The sequence below is a fragment of the Belonocnema kinseyi genome, chromosome 6 (assembly GCF_010883055.1).
Source record: "Belonocnema kinseyi isolate 2016_QV_RU_SX_M_011 chromosome 6, B_treatae_v1, whole genome shotgun sequence".
Classification (NCBI taxonomy): Eukaryota; Metazoa; Arthropoda; class Insecta; order Hymenoptera; family Cynipidae; genus Belonocnema; species Belonocnema kinseyi.
This window is the reverse complement of record NC_046662.1, coordinates 69975698-69992141: the sequence shown is the minus strand read 5'-3', so window position 1 is coordinate 69992141 and position 16444 is coordinate 69975698. Positions and strand designations below refer to the sequence as shown.

Sequence of the window (16444 nt, the reverse complement as noted above, 5' to 3'; positions counted from 1 at the left end):
TTAGAAAGATTTCAATGATTTTTTAAAGTTTCCAGGAAGATTTAAAATATTTCGGAAAGATTGCGTGTAGATTAAAAAGATTTCAACAAGGTTTTAATGATTTCCCAAAGATTGTAAAGATTTCGGATAGACTTCAAAGACTTCAATGATTTCTGACAGATTTTTATAATTTCCCAGTATAACAAAAATATATTTTCAAATGTTTCAGAAAGCTTTCAATTATCAAAATAGATTACAAAGAGTGCACAAAAGTTTCAATTATTTCCCAAAGATTTCGGATAGATTTAAAAGATTTAAATGATGTCTCAAAGATTTCAAACAAAATTTAAATAGCGTGACAAATATTACAAAATATTTCAAATATTTCGTAAAGATTTGTCAACGGTGGCAATCATTTCTCTAAGATTTCACAAAGATTAAAAATATATTTCTAAATAATTGAGAAAGACTCCAATTACATCACAATGATTCCAGATGGATTTCAAAGATTGAACAAAGAAAGAATTGAAAGTTTTTATGGGATAAAGAGAAAGAGGATTTCTAATTTAGACAAATTTAAACGATCGATGAATCGAATTCAATTCTTTTGGACCCTGATTATCTTTCGGAATCTTTCACATTTTTTTTAATCTGTGAGAAATCTTGGAAACCTTGAAATCTCGGGTTCACTCAAATTTCGAGTGGCCATCCCCTCGCAAATTTCAATACTTTTATTTATTATTTATTTTTCTTTAATAGTATCCTTGAAACGCTGATAACCGTTTTGAGAGAAGACGTTGGTTGCCTTTTTCAACTTAGTGAAGACATTGCAGAAATAGACCTCGTTATGTCCCTCGCAAGAATCAGTGCTATTCCTGATTACGTAAAACCCACTTTTGGAGAAAGTCTTCGAGTACTTAACTCGAAACATCCTATTTTAGATATTTTCGGCACTGAACTTCCAAGACCAAACGACATCGTACGTTTTTTTCTTATAATTTTAATTTTACTACCTTTCAAGGACCTCTTTTAAAAATAAAAATTGATTTTCTCGCAGGAAGCTTCGATTGCCTACAATTTCCGTAACATAACAGGACCGAATATGAGTGGAAAAACGACTTATCTGAAGCAAGTGGTGCTCTTGAATATCATGTCTCAAGTAAATAAAATTGTATAAACCTGGGATTTTTTGTACGAAAAACCTTGAAATGTCAGGGATTTTTTTTGGTGGAATGTTTTCGTGGGCATGCTTAATTTCAGTTAAATTACAATATTAAATTAAGTAAGATGTTCTTTAATTTGAAAGAAATTTTTTAAATGAAAGTTCAACTATTCTGTTTTTAGTTGAAAATTGAGCGGCTTTAGTTGAAAATTCAACTCTTGGGTCGAATGTTCCGATATCACCTCGTTTGAATGAAGATTTACTTACTTGGTTCACAGCTTCTCTTTTGATAAAAATTAATTTGTTGTTAAAGATTCATTATTTTATTTGAAAATTCATCTCCTTGGTTAAAAAATGAGCTATTTTGTTGAAAATTGTTTTTTTTTCGTTGGCTGAAAATTAATTTTTTCACTGAAAATTTAACTATTCCAGTTGGAACTTGAACTGTTTTCTTGAAAATTTGTTTTTTTCTTATTGAAAATTAATTTTTTTACTGACAATATAACTATTTAATATTTGCTTGAAAAATTATATTTCGTTGGAAATTTTTACTTTTTTGGTAGAAATCAATCTTCTAGGCTGAAAATTAATCTTTTTATTGGAAATTTAATGATTCACCCTAAAGACTCATAATTTTAGTTGAAAATTCGTCACTTTGGTTGAAAATGAATTTTTTTAACTGAAAATTTAACCATTCAATTATTGGGTGACAATTTATCTTTTTAATTTAAAAATCATATATTTTTTATAAAATTCGTCTTCTTTGGTCAAAATGATTCTTCTATTCCATTTTTGGTTGAAATTTGATCTCTTTTAATTTGAAATTCAATTATTTAATTGAAAATTTGTCTTGATGTATTTGATAACGCAAATATTTTGTTGAAATCTTTTCTCAAAAATGCATCTTTTTGTTTTAAATTTATCTATTCAAGATAAACCCTTATCATTTTAGGTGAAAATTAATTATCTTGGTTACAAATTAAACTATTTGGTTAAAACTTGGATTTTTAAAAATAAATTTGTTTTTTCTATGGTAGAAAAATACTTTTTTAAACTGAGAATTTAATTATTCCATTTTTGGTTGAAATATGATACTTTTGATGTTAAGAATACAGATATTGGTTTGAAAATTGATATTTTTCAATTAAAAATGCAACTCTTTGATTGAGAATTATTGAATTTTTTCGAAAATCGTCTTTTTGATAGAAAATTGATCCTTTTGGTTGAAAATTAATTCAGCTATTTAGTTGAAAATTCATCTATTTTTCAAAATTAATGTTTAAAATTCATTTTTAATATAGTATGTGTTTGAATTTTTATTCAACATCGTGGACTTAGAAACAAATTCAAGAAATTTTAAATTATGTTTTACCATTATTCAAATATTTATGTAATTTATCGTGCTAAAATATTTAAGAATATCTTGTAATATTAAATAATAACCTAGAAACTAAAAAGAAAATTATTTTCAATAAACTCGCGAAAAATTGGATTTGGAAAAAACTTGAGATACCTGGAAAAAACCTCGAATTGTCAAGGAATTTTTTTCTAGGATTTGAGTAGACACCTTGAAGAGGAATATTTTTCAACTTAAATAATTTATTCAAAAAGTAAAAATTGCTTATTTTAAGATTGGATGTTACGTGCCAGCGACGGAAGCGAAGATTCGGATCGTAGATAGGATATTTTGCAGATTGTGTCCTTCTCACGAAGACATCGAAAGCAATGCCTCCGCTTTCGTCCAGGAGGTAGTAAACTCACTTTTTCCAGAGAAATGTCTTGACTTTTCTTTGAAAACCTTTCAAATATCTTGTTTTTTTTTCTTTATTAGATAAAAGAGATCGAGTACATCTTACAATTTGTCACTCCGAGGTCTCTGATCGTCCTGGATGAAATTTGCAGAAGCACGAATGTGGAAGAAGGCTCAGCTATTGCCTTCGCGATTTGTGAAAAACTTCTTCAGACCACGGCTTTCATTTTCAATTGCACACATTTTCTTTATTTGACGAAATTGACTGAACTCTACCATAACGTTGTTAAGTGAGTTAATTTTATTTTATTATTTCTAATCTTCATCAATCGTGTTCTACGCGAACTAAATGCAATTTATGAAGAATTCCAAATAATTATTTCTTTTCGAAGTTTATTTATTTTTGAGGTAATGAACATATAATTTTACTACAATTTTTGAAAAAATTCAAAAAAATGTTTAGTAATATATGCATCTTTTTTAGTTGAAACTTCAACTTTTTCGTTGAGAATTATTAAATTTTGTTAAATTTTTTTGGGTTAAAAGTTAAACAACTAGGTTTTAAACTTGAACTTCTTTCTTATAAACTAACAAAAATATATTTCTTAAAAATTTAACTTTTCGTTTCAGAATTCTTGAATTATGTTAAAAAATTCGGATTTTCCGGTAGTAAATTCAATTTTTTGTATAAAAATTCATCTTTTTTAGTTGAAAATTCAACTTTTTGGTTGAGAATTCTTAAATTTGGTTAAAAATTCATTTTTTGATTAAAACTGCATATTTTTGGTTAAAAATGTAACAAATATGTTTTAAAGTTGAACTACTTTCTTAAAAATTAAAGAAAAGCTTCTTTCTTAAAAATTCATCTTTTTGGTTAAGAATTCTTGGAATTGATTAAAAATTCGTCTTTTTTGGTATTAAAAAATCTGTTTTTTTTTCTTAAATTTCTTCGTTAATAAATTAATCTTTTTCTTTAAAAATTCATCTTTTTTAGTTGAAAATTCATCTTTTTAGTTGACAGTTCTTGAATTTTCTTCAAAATTCATATTGTTTCGGTTCAAAATTAATTTCTTTGTTTGAAAATTCATCTTTTTGGGTAAAAATTAATTTTCTTGTTTGAAATTCATCTTTTTGGTTAAAAAATTAACAACTAAGTTTTAAAGTTGAACTAATTTCTTAAAAATTAAAAAAAGATTCTTTCCGAAAAATACAACTTTTTGGTTGAGAATTCTTGAATTTGATTGAAAATTAGTCTTTTTTGATAATAAATTAATCTTTTTCTTTTCTCATGCTCATTTTGTTTAGTTGAAAATTGAATTTTGGTTCAGAAGTCTTGAATTTTGTTTTTTTTTCTATCGAAAAATAATCTTTTTGCTAAAAAATTCATCTTTTTGGTTAAAAATTTAATAAATAAGTTTTAAAGTTGAAGAACTTTCTCAAAAACTAAAAAAATATTAATTTCTTAAAAATTTAACTTTTCGGTTAAGAATTCTCTAATTTTATTGAAAATTCATCTTTTTTCGCAGTCAATTAATCTTCTGGTTCAAAAACTCATCTTTTTTAGTAGAAACTTAGACTTTGTGGTTGAGAATTCTTGAATTTTATTAATAAATCTTCTTTTTGGTAAGAAAATTAATCTTTTTCTTACCAAATTTATCTTTTTTAGTAGAAAATTCACCTTTTTGGTTGAGAAGTCTTGAATTTTAGTCAAAATTATTTTCTTTCGGTAAAAAATTAATTTCTTTTTGAAAATATAATTTTACTATAATTTTTAAAAAAATTTTTAAAAAAATGTAAAAAAAACCTGTTCCTAAAATTTTCAAAAAACTTTCCAAATTAAAATAAGTTACCTTAAAATCTTCCAGATTCTACTTTGACAATTTTGAAAATCTTTCTAAACGTTTTAAAATGTTTGGAAATTAAAAAAAATCGTTTTTCAAATTAAAAAATCATTAAAAATTGTCCTTGGCTTATACATTTAATGTGTGAAATCTTAAAAATATTACGCGAATTCTTTGTGAAATCTTGTAATCTTGCAAAATTGAAAAATCACGCCTTAAAAGCTCCTACACTCATCTTCAAAATTTTGGGAAATCGTTTGTAATTTTCCTAAGAACCTTCAGAAAATCAGGAAAATTTTTAATAAAAAATATGAATTCTCAATGAAAAAAAAAATAATTAAATTTAAACTAAATAAGATTTTAATCTTAAATCAGAAAGAGTAAAATTCATCCAAAAAGAGAAATTTTTAACCAAATAGTTGAATTCTCAACCAAAAAAAATTTGAATTTTAAACAAAAACAGTGTCAATTTTAATAAAGAAAAGATCAATTTTCAAGATAAAAAGACGAAATTTCAACCAAGGAAGATTTTCATGAAAGAAAAAAGTTTTAGGCAAATCATAATTTAATGGAAAAAAATTTTTAATACAAGATAAAAATGTCGAATAACTATTTATTGTTTAAGATGCTTTGTTAATTTGCTTTAAATTTGTATAAATATAATTTTCCTAAGATTTTCGGAAAAATTCAAACAGATTTTTCAATATTCCAAATATGTAGAAAAATTATCTAGAAAATTTTAAAACAATTTACTTTTTATTTTAAAAGATTTTACAACATTTTAGGAATAATTTGAATCAGTTTAAATACTATAAATTTTCGGAAATCCTTCAAACTTTAAGAATATTGCTACTCTGTTCAAAAATTCAAAAATTCCTAAATATATTTTGAAGTTACTCGAATTATCCCTTAAATTGTCTTAAAAATGTCCAGATTTATTTTTCACAATTTTATAAATGTTTAAGAATGTTTTGAAATCTTTTCAAATATTCTTTTAAAATAAATTTGGCAACATAAAAAAGAATCTTTTCAAAACTTCTAAATTTCTCTTAAAATTATTAGCATTTTTTTCTAATAGTTTGTTGTCTCTGCTAAATTGCAAAGTTTTGCTATAAAATCTTATTTTTTCTGTGATTTTAGAAAATCATTAAAAACGTTTTAAAGCCTACAAATTTTTTTTAAAATCTTCTAAAATCTACATTTTTATTAAAGTTTGTTAAAATATTTTTAAATTTTAAGGTATTCTTGAATCTTTTCAAGACTTATAAAACTTCGAAATATGTTTTAAAATAAATCCTAAAAATGTTAAGATCCTGCAAAAATTAAAAAAATTGTCTTATAATCTTCCAGATCCTTTTTGAACATATTTTTAACTCTTTGAAGCTTAAAATTAATCTTTAAAAATAAAACCATCAGTTAATACATTGAGATTGCTTACATTTTTGTTAATAATTTAATTTTTTTCGACCCTTTAAAAATGTACGAAAGTTTACAAATTATAGTGGGATAGGCAAATTTTAAAAACATATTTTTTTTCATAATATTAAAAAACATTTACAGTTAAAGTTTTCTATTTCATCAATAATATTTGGAACCATTTAGAAATAAATTTTACCATCAAATAAGATTACTTCTTTGAGAATTAAGATTACCTAAATTTATGGTGCAGAAAATTCTTAATCCTTATTAATAAATAATATGGTCAACGAGTTATAAATATAATCGTTTTGTAATTTTCAAAAAAAGTGATCAAAAAATCAGAAATAGAATTGCTACCTTTTTTATGAAATAATTATTTGCAGATTAAATTTTCTCTTTTAGAAATAAATGTTTGGAATTAAGATTTCTCATTTGGGAATTTTGATTTACAAAATTCCAGGAAAATAGAATAAAAACGTTAACTCTACATAAATAATGCCATTTTTCTTTAATTAATAATGAATTAAAAACTATTGCTTTGTTATTTTGTTATTCTAAAATTTTCCTTAAAATTCTAGCCATTACTTTGAATGTGTGCCTAACGAATTGGACAAATGGGGATTGAAGTACACTCACAAATTGAGAAGTGGAGTGACCGACGTCGAAAATTACGGTATCTCTGCAGCTTCCGCTGCTCGAATGCCGAAATCAGTGATCGACAGAGCCAAAATGCTCGTTGAGCAAATAGCTGCAGAGGTTAAGGTAACAATAAAATATCAGCTTAATACAGTTCACCTTCTCAATAGTGCACGAATTTCGGAATCCTGTTCTCAATAGTGCCGCGCTGACATTAATGTCCCAGTCAAAAGTAACGTTACAACTATATTAACCCTTTGGAATTAAAAAAGATGTCTCTTTCTAAAAGTACATATGAAGGATTCGCGGTCTAAACCTGTTAACTGACAATTTTTCAACAATGACTTTTTTGTATTTTCTAGAATTTCTAAAATCGCGTTTTTGGTATCTTGAGCATAGGCGCGCGGTCTAAACATGTTAACTGCTTATGGTGTTGTACGGGAGATCAGTATTTTTTCTCTACTACTTTCACGTCATCTTCAATTTTTCGTCTACAAATCGCTGTAAAGAAAAAGGTGAATGAGGAATCTCGATTACTAATACTCGGAAATTTTTTGCAATAAACTATTTTAAATTTTTGCAATTATATCTATGTTGGGCTTGGGATTCCAAACCTTTTAACATGTAAAACTTGCCTGCACCTTAAAAAAACGCTGAAAAATGCGAGCCCGGAAAAACATTAGAAACTCAGCGGTAGAACACTACAGATAACAGGTTTAGACCGCTGAACCCCTTGTATATAACATACATGTAGCTTTTACTTGTTATATAATGCTCAATTTTGATTCAAATGTTATAAAACTAAAATATTTTATTTTTCTCTAGTAAATGAACAAAAAACATTTTACAATTTTAAAATATATTTAAAATTGCAAAAATAAGAACGATTTTCCTTCATCGTGTAAAATTTCTGAAATGTCAGTTAACAAGTTTAGACCGCGGACCCTCCATATGGTAACGTTTTTCGTATGTTTCCAGATAACGAATAATGTTTTTGGTACAAAGTAATCTTTTTGTCTAAAAATGTATGTTTTTAGTTGAAAATTCAATTAAAAGAATTATTAAATTTTGTTAAATTTTTCTCAGGTAAAAATTTAAAAACTAGATTTTAAAATTGAACTTCTTTCTTAAAAACTAACAAAAATCTATTTCTTAAAAATTTAACTTTTTGGTTGAGAATACTTTAATTTTATCGACAATTCGTCTGTTTTCATAGTAAATTAATTTTCTGGTTTAAAACTTCATTTTTCTTTAGTTGAAACTTCAACTTTTGGTTCAGAATTCTTAAATTATGGTAAAAAATGAGTTTTTTCGGTAGAAAATTAGACTTTTTGTTTAAAAACTATTCTTATTTAGTTGAAAATTCAACTGTTCGGTAGAGAATTCTTGAATGTTGTGAAAAATTCGTTTTTTATGGTCAAAAATTAAATAAATAGGTTTTAAAGTTGAACTTATTTCTTGAGAAATAAAAAATAAAATAATTTTTGATTTCTTTCTTAAACTTTTTGTTTAGAATTCTTGAATTTTATAGAAAATTGTTATTTTTTGGTAATAAATCAATCTTTTTCTTTAAAAATTCTTTTTTTTTAGTTGAAAATTTAACTTTTTGGTTGAGCATTTTTGAATTTTGTTAAAAAAAATTTTTTTCGGTGCAAAATTAATTTTTTGTTTGAAAATTCATCTTTTTGGGTAAAAATTAATTTTTTTGTTTGAAAATTCATCTTTTTGGTTAAAAATTTAATAACTAGATTTTAAAGTTGAACTAATTTCTTAAAAATTAAAAAAACATCCTTTTTTTTAAATTCAACTTTTTGTTTTAGAATTCTTGAATTTGATTTAAAATTTTTTTTTTCTCAAATTCATCTTTTTTAGTTGAGAATTGAATTTTGGTTCAGAATTCTGGAATTTTGTTCAACATTCATTTTTTTTTCTTTAAAAAAATAATATTTTTGTTGAATAATTCATCTTTTTAGTTAAAAATTTAACAACTAAGTTTTAAAGTTAAAGTACTTTCTCAAAAACTAAAAAAATATATATATATTAATTTCTCAAAAATTTAACTTTTCGGTTAAGAGTTCTTTAATTTTATTGAAAATTCATCTTTTTTAGTTGAAACTTCAATTGCTCGGTTATAAATTCTTTAATTTTTTAAAAAATTAGTTTTTTCGTTTAAATATGAAACAAATAGGTTTTAAAGTTGAACTACTTTCTTAAAAAATACAAAAAATTATTTATTTCTTTCTTAAAAATGTAACTTTTTGTTTGAGAATTCTGGAATTTTATTGAAAAATCGTCTTTTTGGTAAGAAATTAATCTTTTTCTTTAAAAATTAATCTTTTTTAGTTAAAATTTCAACTTTTTCGTTGAGAATTCTTAAATTTAGTTATTTTTTTTCTAGGTTAAAAATTAAACAACCAGGTTTTTAAAGTTGAACTTTTTTCTTAAAAACTAATAAAAATGTATTTCTTAATAAATTCAACTTTTTGGTTGAGAATTCTTGAATTTGATTGAAAATTCGTCTTTTTTGGTAAGAAACTCATATTTTGTAGTTGAAAAATCAACCTTTTGGTTGCGAATTCTTGAATTTTGTTAAAAATTATTTTTTTTCTGTAGAAAAATAATCTTTTTGTTTAAAAACTCATCTTTTTGGTTAAAAATGTATCAACCAATTTTTAAAGAAGAACTACTTTCTCAAAAATTCATTTTTTGGTCGATCATTCAACATTTTTGTTAAAAATTCATCTTTTTGAATGGGAATTAAACTGCTTTGTTGAAAATTCCTTTTTCTTTAGTTGAAAAATTACTTTGGTAATTGAAAATTTACCTATTCCATTTTTGGTCGAAAATGGTTCTTTTTCAAATAAAAATTCAAGTTTTTGTTAAAATTTAACTATTTTCTCAAAAATTCGTTTTTGTTTTGTTGAAACTCAGTCTAGTTTAGTTAAAAATTCAACTTTTTGGTTGAGAGTTCCTTTTGTTGGGAATTCGTCTTTGTTTTTATAAAATTAAATTTTTTTACCAAAATTTAATATTTTTCATTTGATAATTTAACGGTATCACATAGAAAATTCGTCATTTTGTATTGAAAGTTCGATAACTTAGTAAAAAGAAACTATTTGATAATAAATTTATTTATTTTTTTATAAGTAAAAATTATAATTTTTAAATTAAAAGTTTCCCTATTCTGTTCTTGGTTAAAACCTTACGTTTTTTTAGTATAAAAATTCAATAATACCCGAATTAACTGTCGCGAAAAAATTCTATCAGACACATTCAATACTTACTCTGAAAATCACATATTTTTTTTAAATCGTTGAAGTGAAGGCCGAGCTCGGATTATGATTAACGTCACTGTTGAGAGCGGCATTGTCGAAAAGGAGGACTGTAATCTAAAATTAAAATCTTCCATTTTTCACATTTTCCGTGCAGCTAAGTCGACTAAAATTGTAAATTTCCAGCCACTTCCATTTACCAGAGCACCAGAACTTTCTTGGGAGAAGGATTGTTATGCCTGTGTATCGAAAATCATGGAATTGATTATCTCACAACAGTATACTTATGAGAACGTTCAACTCGCGATAATACCTTTGCGCAGCAAGAAACATTTCCAATTCTCCCAGAAGGAAAACAATCCTTTAATCAGCCAAATTCTGCAGTCGAATCATCAAGAAAACATGTCTGGAAACCTACAGAAGACTCTGAATGCTGTTCACATGAAGACGACTTTGACCCATCAGAATAAACCTGGACCTTCCAAAATTGTTGAGATAAATCCCGAAATTTCCACGTATATGGAGGGTAGAGTTGTGTCCGATGTTCTTCAAAATAATGGAGCTTCAAATCTTATCCAAACGAACGATGGAACTTTGAAATCTTATGAGATCAATGCTTCAAATGTCCTCGAAAATAATACTGAAGCATTTAGTGGTCACCAAAATCGTGTAGAATCGTCAAATATTCTTCAAAGTAACAATGGAACTCTAAGCGTTCACCAGATGAATACTATGGGATACAATTCTCTACAATCGAATGACGCTCTTCGAAATGATGATCAGATTGGATTCATCGCTCATAATCGCCTGCAACTTTATGAAACTGAGCTTCAGAAATCTAGTCATCAGCCTTATTTACAGGAATCTAGTTATCAGTCTTATTTTCAAGACTATGGTAATCAGTCTCAACTTCAGAATTCTGAACATCAATTTAATCTTCAACAATCTGATCAGAATAGTCTTTCAAAATCTGGTCATCATCTGATAGAACTGATAACCTCGAATAATCAGAATATTTATCAGCCTCTTGAAGAATCGGATCATCTTTCCCAAAAATTTAGGCAGTCTCAACATCATCAATCTGGACATCAGTTTCATCTCCAACAATCTGAGCAGGATAATCTTCAAAAATCTGGTTATCAGCAGATAGAACTAATAGTCCCGAATGATTTGAGTCTTCAGAAGTCTAATCTTGAAGAATCGGATCATCAATTCCCTTCTCAAAATTATAATCATGGGTCTCACCTTCTTCAATCTGGACATCAGTTTAATCTTCAACTATCTGATCAGTATAATCTTCAACAATCTGATCAGCAATCCAATCTTCAGAAATCTGGTCATCTTCAAAGGGAACTAATAGCCTCGAATAATCAGAATTTTCATCAGTCTCTTGAACAATCAGATCATCTTTCTCAAAAATTAAGTCAGACTCAACATCATCTATCTGGACATCAGTTTAATCTTCAACAATCTGATCAGCATAATCTTCAAAAATCTGGTCATCAATCTTCCCAAAAATCTAATCGTCAGTCTCAACTTCATCAATTGAGTCAACTTCATCAATCGAGTCAACCCAACACCTCAGGAAATCTAAACTACGGGACCTTTCTTCAGCAGAAAAATAATCCTCAAATACCTGATCCAAACTCCCCCTTCAAAGTACCAATTCTGGCCAGACCAACTTCTAGTTATCTCATGGCCGCGCAAAAAGTTACACGACCTTGGAAAGATAGTGTAAGTCCAACCGGGACAGACATCAGCAATTTTGCATTTTTCAGAAATGGAAGTAAGTCTCCTTCGATCAGCTCAGGTTTGAGAAAACCAAGACCTTTGAATAAATCTCTCTCTGGATTGCGAAATTCGACTCTAGAGGAATTTGGTTTTTCGCCAGAAAAAGCCGAGTCTGATAAACGTTCTTCGGACCTGAAGGATTTCGAGATTAGTGATTCGCAAGATGAGGATAAGAGTCGAAACAGCTTGATATCACAGGTGAAGAGATTTTTAAAATTATTTATTTAGAATTTTGTCTAATTCTTTTATTCAGGAGTAAATTAATTTTTTTACCGGGAATTTTTCAAATTTTTATAAGATAAATCTTTCCAGTTAAACTATCTTCTTTTTTTTGAGAAATTATATATAAATTTAAAATAAGTTCTATTTCCACTTTAAAGAAATTTTATGTTTAATTGTTATCTATTTCACTTTTTATAAAATTCAGTTTGCAATGCGTAATTCTATAATCTTTTACTTACATTTTTCTAATCTTTTGTTTTAATAATTTTAATATGCAGTTTTGAAGACTTCAATAATTAAAAGTTAAAAGAGTTTGAAATAAAAAACGTTTAATTAAAATTTTTTGGAGTTTATCAACTGTAAATATAAATTAATTAGTAATTTTTTTAATTGGAATGTACTGTAAGTATTAAAAGGTGAAAAATAATTGATTTTGCAAGACGATTCTGAATCCATTTAAAATTAAAGAATTTACAGATTTTAACGTTAAACATTTTCAGATCAAGTGATCATATAATTTAAAATAATCTTATTATCTTTTTTTTTTTTTGAGAAATTATGTAAACATTTCAAATAAGTTCGTTTTCAACTTTTTTGAAATGTTATGTTCAATTGTTAACTATTTCAATTTATATGAAATTTAGCTAACAATGCGTAATTCTACGATTTTTTACTTACAATTTTTAAAATTTTTAACATACAATTTTGAAGACTTCGACGATTAAAAATTAAAAGCGTTTGAAATAAAAAATGTTCAAAAACAAATTTTCCAAGTTGAGCAACTGTAAATATAAATTAATGCGTGATTTTTAAATTTAAATGTACTTTAAGTATTAGAAAGTGAAAAAAAATTGATTTTACAATACCATGCTAAATCCGTTCAAAATTAACGAATTTACAGATTTTAACGTTAACAATTGAACTGTTTCAAATCGAAAGCCTTATTATTCAAAAAAATGTAAACGTCCGATTGAAACTTTATTAACTATTTTTTATGTATAACTGTATGTATTTAACGAATTTACAGATTTTAACGTTAACAATTGAACTGTTTCAAATCGAAAGCCTTATTATTCAAAAAAATGTAAACGTCCGATTGAAACTTTATTAACTATTTTTTAATTAAAAATAAGTTTAAAATTATATGTCCATAATTGAACGCCTGTGCAGATTTAACCAAAAAGATGAACTTTTAAATTAAAAAATTAATTTATCCCCAAAAAGATGAATTTTCAAACAAAAAAATTAATTTTGTACAGAAACAAAATGAATTTTTAACAAAAATTTAAGTAATCTCAACCAAAAAGTTGAATTTGCAACTAACTAAGATTAACTTATAAAAAAAACGATTAATTTATTACAAGAAAAGACGAATTTTCAATCAAATTCAAGAATTCTCAACCAAAAAGTTGAATTTTTAAGAAAGAAATTTTAAAAAATTTTAAGAATTAGTTTAACTTTAAAAGCTGTTTTTTTTACTTTTTACCGAAAAAAAACGTAAAAAATTCGTTTTTGTTTTTTTGAAACTCAATCTAGTTTAGTTGAAAATTCAACTTTTTGGTTGAGAGTTCCTTTTGTTGGGAATTCGTCTTTGTTTTTATAAAATTAAATTTTTTTACCAAAATTTAATATTTTTCATTTGATAATTTAACGGTATCATATAGAAAATTCGTCATTTTCTATTGAAAGTTCAATAAGTTAGTAAAAAAAACAAACTATTTGATAATAAATTTATTTATTTTTTTATAATTAAAAATTATAATTTTTAAATTAAAAGTTTCCCTATTCTGTTTTTGGTTAAAACCTTACGTTTCAATCAAATTTAAGAATTCTCAACAAAAAATTTGAATTTATAAGAAAGAAATTTAAAAAAATTTTAAGAATTAGTTTAACTTTAAAAGCTGTTTCTTTAACTTTTTATCGAAAGAAAAATAATTTTGCGCAAAATTCAAGAATTCTCTATCAAACAGTTGTATTTTCAACTAAAAATACTAATTTTTAAACAAAAAGTTTAATTTCATACAGAAAAAACCGCATTTTTTAACATAATTGAAGAATTCTGAACCAAAAAGTTGAAGTTTCAACTACAAAAGATGAATTTTTCAACCAGAAGATTAATTTGCTGCGAAAAAAAAGGATTTTAAATAAAAATTAAAGAATTCTCAACCAAAAAGTTAAAATTTTAAAGAAATAATTTTATTTTAGTTCTTGAGAAATTAGTTCAACTTTAAAACTTAGTTCTTAAATTTTTAACCAAAAAGATGAATTTTTCAGCAGAAAGATTATTTTTCTACAGAAAAAAAACGAATTTTTAACAACATTCAAGAATTATGAACCAAAATTCAATTTTCAACTAAATAAGATAAACTTGAGAAAAGAAAGAGATTAATTTATCACCAGAAAAGACTAATTTACAATCAAATTCAAGAATTCTCAACCAAAAAGTTGAATTTTTAAGAATATGAATTTTCAAACGAAAAAATTAATTTTGTACTGAAACAAAACGAATTTTCAATCAAAAAGTTCAATTTTCAACTAAAAAAGACGAATTTTTAATCAAAGCCAATAATTCTCAACCAAAATGTTGAATTTTTAAGAAAGAAACTTTTCTTTCATTTTTAAGAAAGTAGTTCAACTCTAAAACCTATTTGTTAAATTTTGAACCCAAAAAGATGCATTTTTAATCAAAAAATGAATTTTTACACAAAAAGAGGAATTTTCAAACAAAAAAATTACTTTTGTACCGAAAAAAATAAATTTTTAACAAAATTCAAGAATTCTCAACCAGAAAGTTGAATTTTCAACTAAAAAATATGAATTTTTAAAGAAATAGATTAATTTATTACCAAAAAGTAAGATTTTTCAATAAAATTCAAGGATTCTGAACCAAAAACTTAGATTTTTAAGAAAGAAAAAAAATTATTATCTTTTTTTAGTTTTTAAGAAATTAATTCAACTTGTAAACCTATTTGTTTAATTTTTAACCGAAAAAAACGAAATTTTTACAACATTCAAGAATTTCCTACCGAACAGTTGAATTTTTAACTAAAAAAGAATAATTTTTGAACAAAAAGTTTAATTTTCTACCGAAAAAGTCTAAAAAAGATGAATTTCTAAAACAAAAGATTAATTCACTACGAAAAAAGACAAACTTTCAATAAAATTCAAGAATTCTCAACCGAAAAGTTAAATTTTCAACTAAAAACATAAATTTTTAGACAAAAAGATTATTTTGTACAAAAAAAGATTCATTGTCTGGAAACGTACGAAAAACGTTGACCAACCTGGAAATCCAGGCAAACCTAAAATTGCCAAGAAATTTTTATATACCTGGAAAAACCTGGAAATGTCAGAGAAATTTTTTGAAACCGTGCTTAATTTTTTTTTTAATTGCAATATAAAATTTAATAAAAATATTTTTCATTTGTAAAAGTCTCTGTATATTCTTATATTTACTTATTTACTGTTTCTTGTTTTGTTTTAAAATTAATTTTTTTAACTGCACAGTTAACTGTTCTATTTTTGGTGTGAAATGTATCGTTTTTAGTTGAAAATTCAAGTATCTCGTTGAAGATTCAACAGTTTCTTTGCGATTTTTCTCTATCTAGATTACAGATCTTTCTTCTTTGAAAATTCAACTAATCCTAAAAAGTTTTTTTTTGGTTTGGAATTCAACAGTTTTTAGTTAAAATACACCGTCACACAAAAAAAGTAGTCTACCCGACAAACTACACTAGCATATATATATATATATATGTGTGTTTTTGGGGTCGCTGAATTCGAATCCGGAATCCAAATAACCAAGTTGGCTCGTATTTTTCTGAAAAACGAAAAAATAGACGTAAAATCGACAAAAACGGCGATTTTTCAGGTAGATTTTTGAAAAAAAATATTTTCTCGCTCGGTGGACTTTCTTGTATACTTTTGCAACAAAAAAATTTTTCGGGCCGGGTAATCTAAATCAGCATATCCTTATGTTTTTGGGGTCGCTGAATCCGAACCCGGGGTCAAAATAACCCAGTTGGCTCATATTTGATCGAAAAATGCAAGAATACAGGTAAAATCGACGAAAAATTTTAAACCTTTACCTTCCTCGACTGGGATTGTCGCTCACTGTAGATTCCCTTTGCATCTCACGTTTCGGGGTTTTTAATTTGCGTTAGTCTCCTTACATTGGAATAGTAGGCTTTTTTAAAAATAAGTTTTATTTACTTTTAGCGTTACCCAGGAACAACGACGTGGACGTAGTAAATTTTGTTCCCCTTGGGGTGCTTTACCAGGTGTATACATATGAAACCGGTATTGCCATTTAGCGGCCAGTAGGCACACTTGTAGGCACTGTCGGAACTTACCATTTGTGCTAATTGGCGTA

General features: G+C 25.7%; 1 protein-coding gene across 1 annotated transcript in view; it reads left to right on the top strand.

Annotated features, from left to right (window-relative positions):
- The window catches only part of LOC117175433, a 57365-nt gene that overhangs the window by 35109 nt on the left and 5812 nt on the right, over positions 1-16444 (top strand). The window contains exons 14-19 of the mRNA XM_033365140.1: positions 739-962; positions 1041-1138; positions 2773-2889; positions 2973-3181; positions 6730-6913; positions 10246-12048. Of these exons, the coding sequence (XP_033221031.1) occupies positions 739-962; positions 1041-1138; positions 2773-2889; positions 2973-3181; positions 6730-6913; positions 10246-12048 (2635 nt within the window). The remainder of the gene's footprint in view (positions 1-738; positions 963-1040; positions 1139-2772; positions 2890-2972; positions 3182-6729; positions 6914-10245; positions 12049-16444) is intronic.